The sequence below is a fragment of the Populus euphratica genome, unplaced genomic scaffold, assembly GCF_000495115.2.
Source record: "Populus euphratica unplaced genomic scaffold, PopEup_1.0 scaffold31.1, whole genome shotgun sequence".
In the NCBI taxonomy this organism is placed as follows: domain Eukaryota; kingdom Viridiplantae; phylum Streptophyta; class Magnoliopsida; order Malpighiales; family Salicaceae; genus Populus; species Populus euphratica.
In genome coordinates this window covers 1,748,896-1,759,337 of record NW_011499850.1, presented here as the reverse complement: position 1 = coordinate 1,759,337, position 10,442 = coordinate 1,748,896, and the positions used below count along the sequence as shown (strand labels likewise).

The 10,442-nt window shown below is 34.0% G+C and overlaps 1 protein-coding gene across 2 annotated transcripts in view; it reads right to left on the bottom strand.

Moving 5' to 3' along the window:
* Positions 1 to 5,148: 5,148 nt before the first annotated feature.
* Positions 5,149 to 10,442, bottom strand: part of LOC105121037 (UDP-sugar transporter sqv-7-like) — a 6,405-nt gene continuing 1,111 nt past the window's right edge. The window contains exons 2-10 of one of the 2 annotated variants that reach the window (XM_011019520.1): positions 9,631 to 9,707; positions 9,205 to 9,291; positions 8,979 to 9,112; positions 7,641 to 7,771; positions 7,505 to 7,549; positions 7,326 to 7,423; positions 6,407 to 6,514; positions 5,583 to 5,639; positions 5,149 to 5,495 (exon numbers count right to left, since the gene is read on the bottom strand). In XM_011019520.1, coding sequence (XP_011017822.1) covers positions 5,421 to 5,495; positions 5,583 to 5,639; positions 6,407 to 6,514; positions 7,326 to 7,423; positions 7,505 to 7,549; positions 7,641 to 7,771; positions 8,979 to 9,112; positions 9,205 to 9,291; positions 9,631 to 9,707 — 812 coding nt within the window. In that variant the 3' untranslated portion in view covers positions 5,149 to 5,420. Of the gene's footprint in view, positions 5,496 to 5,582; positions 5,640 to 6,406; positions 6,515 to 7,325; positions 7,424 to 7,504; positions 7,550 to 7,640; positions 7,772 to 8,978; positions 9,113 to 9,204; positions 9,367 to 9,630; positions 9,708 to 10,442 lie in introns of both variants that reach the window. The other variant, XM_011019519.1, reaches the window with a different exon arrangement.

Below are 10,442 nucleotides of genomic sequence, written 5' to 3'. Positions count from 1 at the left end.
GAGGGGAATGATGTCAAGGGGAGCAACTTACTTTTAGGGTTTGTCATGCTTAGTTTGCACTCAATAAAATCAAACGCGTGCCACCTGAAATGTTCTCTTCACCAAAAAACCTAAACAACTCCTTTTGATTGTACCTTTATTTTAAGAATATATTAATTATATTTTAATACCCGTCTTTTTATATCATCATGCCTTGCATTCCATTTAATTTAATTAACCTTATTGTATTTTATGCTAAAAAGGAGAATAAGATACTTGGCTTATGTGTGCCAAGCATAAACAAATCCTCCTTATGCAAGCCTATATTGTAATGGATAAGTCGTCGAAGAGAAATATCTTAGAATTGAACCACGGGGAGAGATTGAGAGAATTAAGCCCATAAATATATTTTCCTAGGCTTCTTAGTTTGCTTTTATATATATACACACATAATTTAATTGATTTTGATTTAAATACGTATCTTAGAGGACCGAGTAACTAATGACAAGCCTATTACATGGAAGGCGTCTAGGCTCTTCCCACAAAGAGACTATCCACTTGGTCACTTGCTACTTGGTAGCGCACAAAATAAGTAGGCAGTCAGCAAGAATTCGTACGTAAAAACTAAAGGTGGTCAAAGCCAAAGCCAAATTGTGTGTGTGTGTGTGTGTGTGAGAGAGAGAGAGAGGAATCTTGGAAACAAGAGTGCAGAATGTCAGCAAAGAGATTGTCGAGTAGAAAAAAGTTTCCTTTGGAAGGGTTCGTACGAAGCTGATCTTAGTGGTGTTTCTGATGTGGTTGTTGTTTTTTTAAGATTTTTTATTTAAAATTATATTAAAATAATATTTAGTGTATTGAAATAATTTCAAAATATTTTTAAAAGATTAAATTATTTTAAAAATACCATTTATAACGCAATTCATCCACACTGACACTCGGAAACACGTCCATGTTTTTTGGTGGCTAACAGGCAAGATTACCAACACCACAAAGCGGAGACACCGGCGCTAGAGAAGCCCTGCCCTGGGCCTGCACCAAGAGACACTCTTCTTGGGTTTTGCTTTATTTCTTTTAAAAGTCTCTTGTCTTTAATTTAAGGGGTCACTCTTGGCCCTTCTCTTGGGATTTTGGGAAGTGTAAAAGACCCTTTTAATAAAAGAGGCTTAAAGCCTCATGATTTTGGGCGATAAGTTCGCGTGCCACTACCCAAACACAGATTCCCCCACGCCTTGAACCATTCCCGCACCTTCTCTTCTCATATTCTTCTTTCCTCACCAGATCCTAGGTCTTTCTCTTCTATTTTTGCTCTCTTTACCTAGACTAATGACTTGTGAGGTCAAAAGCTAGCGCAACTTTGGCTTTTCTTTTGATTATTCACCTTTCTCATACTTGCATAAGTACCGACACTCCCTTGTAACGTGTGTGATGAAAATGATGTTTTATGGGCACAAAACTTGAAAGCGAGGTCATGTCAAGATAAAACAGCATATTACATGTAACAACACATGAAGAGGCCGATGAAGGCTTGTTTGGTGCATGTTGTAAAGGATTAGAAGCATGTCGGCCGGGATCATGGCCTGGTTCTCATCAATAGTTGACATTCAATAGGGATGGATGGATGTTCTTGGAGTAAGTTTAAAGACACTTGAGAAAATGAAGTTTTTCAATGGAAAAACTCTCTTGATGCACAGTTCGAGCAACAAATGAAAAGTGAAAGCATGTGTTCCAAAGTCAAATTGATGATTCTTGATTAAAGGGATCGGGCAAAGAGACACCCATGTTCTAATCGTACTTGAGATTTTCTACAAGCTTTTTTGATGGGCCATGCTGGCCTTTTTGTTCACGATGAAAATCAACATTACAATATTACAAGAAATAAACTCATTCGCCTGCGATTTTTTACCATTTCATTCATCGTGGATTTACTTCTTCTTCTTCTCCTTTTTATCCTTTGAGCCCCACCCCCCCAACTTTTTTTCCACAACCATATTCTTTTGTTTTATAGTCAGGTCCTCTAACAATTGGTTGAAATGAGATTTGCTCTTGATATTTTGGTTTGATTATCTTCATTAGGTTCTGTTCCTCAATAATTTCTAGTTAAGTCCATATATAGGAAAGAGTATTTGAATAGTTCTCTTCTCAATGGCATTATTCAATTTAATCTTGCATTTCATCCTGGATGAATCGAATGAAGACCCAACATGAAAGAGAAGGTGAGAAAAGATAACGAATTGGAGAAAGCTATTCAATTTAATCAGCACACGGTTATACATATGATTCTATTCATGAATTTTAAGGTTAATCAGTGTTAATCCAATTTTCTCTAATAGAGCACAATCTTAAAATTAAAGACACGTTAAATTTGTTTGACACAAAATCATTTTTTATGTTGTTGCAATCACTTACTGTGCTTACACATCGTTTTTTGTCGTTGAAACAAAAAATATTTGTTCAATCTCGCAACAACTAACTAGTGTTTTTCTAAGTTAACTTAATAATCTCTTTTAAATGAGAATGTTTTTTGTTGTATGTTCTTTAATTCTTAATTACGGGGGGCATAAGCACCAAATTGAAAGAAAAAATCACAAGGGACATACTACTTGAACATCAACATAGCTTTCTTTGACTAGCTATCCATTAATTGAAATATTTAAATTTGAACTGGAGATGATGAAGAGTTACAGGAGCACCACCATATTTATGATGAAGAGTTAGTGATTTTGAGCATGAAATAAGGGTAATGGAAGTGCAAGAAAATTGAAGCTTTTGCAAAATGGATGATGGGTATGTTTCAATCATATGTGGCAATTAGGCCGAACTCACTTGTCAGCTTGTGAAGACAAGAAAGGCACCTTCCCCCACGAATTCGAGTTGCTACCTTTCTCTCTTTACACTACAACTCTCCGTGTATCAGACTTTTCTGTCCACACATGCGCAAAATATCCCAAAAATGAACAGAAGAAGCTAGCATTTTACCCTTCAAAAGATTGAATGACAAATCATTAATGAATCGTATGCACTGCTCAGTGCTCATCCTTCCTTATCCTGAGGGAACATTCTTCCACCTGAACGATCGCACTACAGAAGCACAAACCTTGTCTGCTTGACAGAAAAACAGCAATTATGTTTACTCCACTCTGAGATTTTAGTGTTCACAATTGCGATAGCTTTGATTTTTAAGTGTTTTTCTCTTGTAAATCCATCAAAATAATGTATCTTAAAAATTAATTTAAAATAAAAAAAACAAAAATTTTCAAAAACGTTTTTTTTAATGAAAAACATATACACTGGGAGGATGCAGTAAAACATGTTACATGCAGTCAGAGTTTATGGCATAGAGTATGATAGTGAACAGGATATGGCCCTCAATAAGTTCATATAGCCAACACAATTGGAGCAAAGTCTCTTTAGAGAGACCAAATTATCTAAAAGCTCACACTGGTGGTTGATCTCCCACACAGTTTTCTTTTTGTTACAGGGTTGGAGCCTGTGATCTTTTGGAGAGGGGAGGACATGGGTGTTAGTTGACCTACAAACTCTTTGGCGATCTCACACGCAATTGATTTTACTCATTGGTGTCGTGAAATAATTGTAGTGACAACTCAAAATCAACAAAGTTACATGGGTGATGTTTGGTATGCATGTGCATGTGAGAGGGAATTGGAGGTGGGTGTATCCAGGGATCAGTTCTCTTCATGCAGTACTTTGTCATAGAAATCCACTGTTATTGCTCGCATTGTGCTGTAGGTTTCATCAAACTTTTTTTGAACAAAAAAAACAACTTTCAGTTAATATGACTCTCTTAAAAAAAAATTATTGTATATATAAGATTAAAATAATAAAAAAAAGGCTTGATTTTTCATTGTTCGATATATACAGTAAAAACTCAAGTCCTTTTAGTATATGTTAATTAACTAGTTATGCACAAAAGCTCTTTCACATATCGACTTTTTGTAGTAAAATAATGAATATGAAGGTTTTTCAATGTGTATTTTTATATTAAAAAATTATTAATTATTAATTAAAATGCTCATAAACTTATCTAATTAAATTAATATTAGATCCAGAGATAATTAAAATTATAATGCTTGATATTACAGTACGAATCATATATTAAGTTATGTTGAATAACAATCTTAAAATATATTTTTTATTTAATTAAAAAAAAATTTGCAATTAAAGATTAAAAAAAAACTCAAACTAAAATACACTAAATTAAACTATGAAACTCAATTATAAAATAAATTAATGTTAAACTATGAAACTAAAAATAATAATTAAAAAAAAAGGTCTAAATTAACTTGTGCTCAACAATGTTGTTACTATTTACACATGATTGAAATAACCTATATAAAAGAAAAAAAAAAGAGTATAAAGGCCAACTCTAAAGATAAAACCAGAAAAAAAATTAAATTTAAAAATATATATAAAAAATAATTAAAATTAATCAATGTTAACTTTTAAAATTTGTGAGCGTACTTATGAGCTCAAGAATAATTATATAGAAAACAAATCTAAAAAACAATAAAATAAAAGTATTAATAAAAAATATATATATGCATGAAACCATGACAACAAAAAAACTCCAAGTTATGCTCTAGCCCTGCAACCATGACCATTTATTTGGATAATCCTATGAAGACACTTAAGAATTAAAAAAATCAATTGAAACTTAATGGTTAGGGATTAAATTAAAAAAAAAGAATAAAAATAATAATTAAATTGAATATAAAATATAAATGGTAAAACATTCTCATGTTTTGACCAATCACTTTTTTTATTAATATTTTATATTTTCAAAAGATTAAATTGCTTATAAATCAACATGATAACAAAAAAAAATTGCAACGACCAAAAAAACTCCTTCAAAGGAAGGTTTATGTTTGTTTGTTTGTAGGGTAGTTTAGTAATTTAATTTTACTAAATTAAAATAAAAATTAAAAACTATTGTAACCTTATAAAAAAAATATTATTTTGGTTGCAAGCTAATTAATTCATTATATTATTCATAACCCAGTAACTATCGTGCCCCTATAAAAAACCAAATTACCCCTCAATTTATAGGTTAGTGGCTTTTTTGCGGAGACAGAGTGGGGAAAAAATTGCAGTAACCAGGCTTAGTTTATGTTAATAATAATAATAATAAATTAAGGCATTTGTCTGCCAAAATTGAGGACAAAGGACAGCAAGCCCAATAAATGAAGAAAATAGCTTGAGTGAGATGAAAATATTCAATGGAGGAGCAGCCATTGTCCCTTTAAAAGTTTAAGTAACATCTTGCATATTATGAAGAAAAGTTATCTACATAAGCCATGTGGTAACTTTCCCTTGTGCCTGCTATAACTAGAAGCAAAAAGTTGGCAATTGAATGAAGGCACTAGTGATCAGCCATTTGAGCAATTTTCCCCCATAATACCTCTGCTACGCAACAGTCTCGGCATTTATTGCCCTCTCAGTTTGCAGTAGGCATACGAGCAAGATCCAAAGAAACCAAGGGACTGGCCAACAACGTTCAACTGAAAAGGTAGCATGGCACCAGTCAACATAAGAATATCTAAGACTGCTATGTAAACAGCACAAAGAAGTTAACAGTTCATTCTCACCAAGTCAAATGGAAGCCCACCAAATAGTATCCAGCCAAATCCAATGGTGAAAAGATCCTATAACAGCACAATAAGAAGAAATAGAATATGAATTATGATATGTTATAGGCTAAAGACTAAAAATGCTAACGAGCATAAAAGGCTAGGAGAAAAACTAGATAAATTGATTATAGCTCCTGCCCTGTTCTTGTCTTCAATCATTGAACCTAAATTCATGCTTAATGCAGATATTCCAGCAGTTCTGGCTTAATTAACTTGGTCGCATCAAGGGATGTTGGCTAGAAATGTTTATGAAATAACTTAAGATGCTGCATTTTATGGTTTTTTATTGTAGAAAGTGATTGCAAAATCCAAGAACCTTAGGCTCTAGCATCTTCCCTGCTTGCTGCACTTGTTTTGAACAATTTGATTTCACATGGCACAACTTACAAAAAAGACTCATAACCTCCTTGGTGTTATTTCAGATCGATTACACCATATGCAATTTAACTGGAATAGCAAATGGAAGATAAGAACAAACTAGATATCAGTCACACAAAATTCTGCCAGGAAGAATAAACAGTACAACTTGAGAATAGCCCAGGAAAAGTAAGGCAAGTTATCACAAGAGTTCTATAATTTGATTGTTTAAGAGGTTCTATTTCTACTACATGATGAAATACACCACATGGAAGCCACTGTCTTCATTATCTAAAATCAGTGTAAAAATTCAACAAGACAGGCGAAAATGTTGCACCAGTGAAATCACATCAGTATTGATTGTGGTTTCATTGACATGAATTTAGGAAGCTGCGAGGTTAACAAGAGGCTTGCTTTTTACATACCTTCAAATTACCACAGATAGTCTGTGTCAAAGCTGAATTTAGTGTTGTATTCATAAACACAAAATAATTAATTAGGAAAGCCATGATACAGGAAAGAAGCATCACCACCTGCAAAACATTTTAATGCAGCAGTTTCAGAAACCACTGTTAAATGACTAGCGATGGAAGGATATTCATGTCCATTGCTCTGAAATTTTGTAGATGCTGACATTTTAGCCACAGATTGTTAAGATGTATATGATGCAGACGAAGAAAATATTTCTTTAAGAATCTCATTTTCCTTTTTTCTGATTTTGTTGAATTGCATGATGTTGAAGTTTAGTTAAGATACAACATGATCTAGGATAGATAAACCTGGAGGAGCTACGATATGCATTTGACAACTTTTGTAGATGATGTAGCCGTAAGGAGTTCAGGCAAATCTAGCAACTTCGCTATATCTGCAGTCTTGGAGCTTTAAAGATTGATCCACCAGGCTGAGAAATGCCATGTCTTTTTCTGCATGGGTAATGATCCTTTGGTTTTTCTCAAGTTCTCAAGACAAGAATTTTCTAAATCTTCGCAGACAAGTTTCGTTCAAACAAAACAAGATAGGGATGTTGTAAATCTTAGCAAAGTTGGTCACTACAATGGAGCTGTACTAGCCCAGCTACAGTGCGCTCTTTGTGCCCTTGTCAAAAATAAAGTGAAGACTAGCTAAGAGAGGGAGAATTGGCTAGCTTCTTAACATGATGAAAAGATGCAATAAACGTATACAATCATGTTGATTCATATACAGAGAGAAAAAATAAACGCGCACGATTTCCCACAGGACTGGCATGTGCTTGTTAAGGCCTGTTCATCAAAATATTTTACCTATATATTTATCAAGCACGCACTTTAAAACCTTTGAATGTACTTTCTGATGAAAATAAAGAACCTGAAATCCTGGCGAGAAGAGAAAGGGAAAGTTCCTCATTGCTTCCAAATCTCCTCTAATTGATGTCCAGAACAGCAAGATTGGTCCACAAATTATACCTACAAAAATTAGCAAGTGAAATTATGCACAAATTAAGGTTAGTCTAATCTATCAAAATGAATGTGGTCCTCTAATCTTACCATTGCACCACATAAGACCAAAGCTATTAAGGCCACTAGATTTACCTGAAAGGCGTTGCATTGTATCATAAATAAAACAAAGCTTTGAAACCTCTTAGTAATCAATTGTAAATGAGAAGAGGGGACACTTTATTACCAATTCGAGCAATAGAAGCAAGATATACTGCTGTACAAATGTTTGCTACAAAGACAACGGCATAACCATAAGCATCGAATGACAAATCTCGAGCTCCAGCAACAAATGCACCAAGTATGATTATCCCAACACTGATGAAATCCTAGATCATACAAGATATTAGAAACAAGAAAACCCAGATCACACTGCTATTATAGCTTAGGATGGTATAACTATTTAAACCATACAAATTTAAACCCAGATCACACTGTTATTATAGCTTAGGATGGTATAACTATTTAAACCATACAAATTTATATCATGTGGTCATCATTCTTTAACTGTTAAAAAAAGTTTGAGTGTGTGAAGAAAATGACACCATGTTCTTCTCACATAATAAGACCTTCCAAATTTGATTGATAAGACCCGGTTTGCATGCTGCGAGATTTTTGTCACATCAGAAACACGTTGTTCTTAGAAACCTTAGAAACATAAACTACACTAAAAAATCAAGTAATACGAGCAGAAACAGTAACAACAGCAGCAATAAACAAGATGCAAGGTGTTTGTCAAAACCTATGACATTCATTACTTCACCAAATCCATCTTCGAAGCAATGCTGTCTAATCCAATTGTAAGACTTTAAAAGGAAAAAAAAAAAACAGATTCTACATATCCACTTGTAATATAAGACCCTCATAAGCTAGCAAATTAAGACTTTGATGAAGCACTGGAAACTGAGATCAGCTCGTCTCAACAATCACTACTCATCATGTCTTTATCGAATGTCTCAATTCATATTACTTTTGTGCTTTCTGTTATCATGTATAATCTTAAAGTAAATCACTCCTTACTAACCAGTTTCGGATTATCATCAACATGGCATATTTAACTTCCGAGCAGTGCATGTAAATAGTTGAATGTTTCTTGTTATCGGCAATCATCTTCTAGAGTCCCAATTTCATTTCAATACGTAGAGTAGATCTATCACCTTTATATCAGTACCCTTTACATATATATTTCCTTTATCTTCAAGTACAAAACTACTAATCATCTATCCAATAGAAAACTCTGTTATGAATTCATAAACATGCACCAAGTACCATCTTGATATTCAAACTTTATTTTAGTGGAGGACTTGATAAGGAATCTATATACATCACTCCAATACCATCATCACGAGAATAAACTTAATGAAAATAGCCAGATAAAGCTAGTTCCAAAGGCTAATTTTCAGAAATGTATTATCCTCAAATATGCTTTAGTAAGTGTCCATTATGTACAATGACATTCAATTCTGGAAACTATCACATAATAGCAGCATATCATCTATTACAGCAGCATCAAGGAGTTGCATACCTGCCAACAACACGCAAGGAATGTTTCTGTCCTGTCAAAAGATACTCCACAATCATTGTGAAAGCCACAGTAGTCCTCCTAAGGGTGGTGTACATGGGGACATTTATGGCACGTACAGATTCCATTGTGATCAGCTTTAACAGAAGAGAGAAAGGCCAGAAATGGTTAGAATTAACTCAAAATTTTGAACAAGGAAATAAATAATAAAACTCTGCTAAATACATACCATGTACAGCAGATATGACAATGCCAGGGGAAGGGAGTGAAGCAATGTCTTAAATGATACAAGTCTTGCTGGGTTGTTAGACATGTTCTGCGGTTCACTAGTTGTAAAAGATATGATCTTCCAGAATTTCAATACATAAAGGAATAAGCATGAACATAGCATCTAGAAAACACAAGAAAAAAAATGCCCCGGTTAACTACTGAGAAGAATCAGGACCTGGCATAAATGAATAGTCAAGTCAGTTGGCACTAAATTGCCAGGCAAAGATAGATTCAGGATATGAAAATCAGAATCTAGTTGTAATTTGAACTCTTAGAAGAGAGAATGCTAAATAGTTGCAGTAAATCAATGCTACCACAAGCAGCTAAAGATTAAAAAAATATACATAGAGGGAACTCCAGGAAACCATACTAGTCAAGGAGATACCTGAAAGAGTGTGATGACGTTTGCATATGGGAAACTGTAAGAAGAAAGGGCTGCTTTGTTGAACATTACCAAGAGAACTGTAGAATGGAGAAGGCAGCATGATCACACAAGGTTCAACGAAAAAAAAGTCTGCCTTCATACAAGAAACTACTAAGCAAATAAATGGCAAAGGATGCAGTGCAATTTTATTCAACCAACTAAGAGAGTGTCACAGCAGTCTCATATCGACTGTTGAAGACAAAGCAATCAAAGTTTAAACACGCTTTCACTGTCTTCAGTTATCAGGAATTGAATACTTTTTGTTGTCTTTTTTCAATTTAGCGGCTCTAGTCTGTTGGTTAAAGATTTTCAGATTGCACTGCTAAGCCCCAGTTACAGGATCTGAGAGCAAGACAATCATTTACCTGGCTGGCTAGAAACTTTAATTTTTCAGGAAAGGCTAGGTAAGCAATGAAATCCCAGGAAGACTCATATTTTCAGTGGTTTTTTTGGCTGGGTCCCAAAAATATTGGAAGGAACATTCCAATAATCAGGAAAATTGGAGAACAAACTTTCCTCTGCAGGAAAAACAATCTCCCGAATAACTTATTTTTTCGGGGAAAAAAATAGAACCAAAGCTATATAAAAGGCTTCCTCAAAGATTGATCGTTCACTAAGCCTTAGCTGACATGAACAAGCATGTTCTTTACTACTTCCTGACATCTTAAACTGCATCATTCTCCCGCATTAATATTCCAGTTAAATTCCTTAAATTTTTTATATGGTAGCAGAGGTATCGAGAGAATATGGCTCGACTAGTCCTCCTAGCTAAA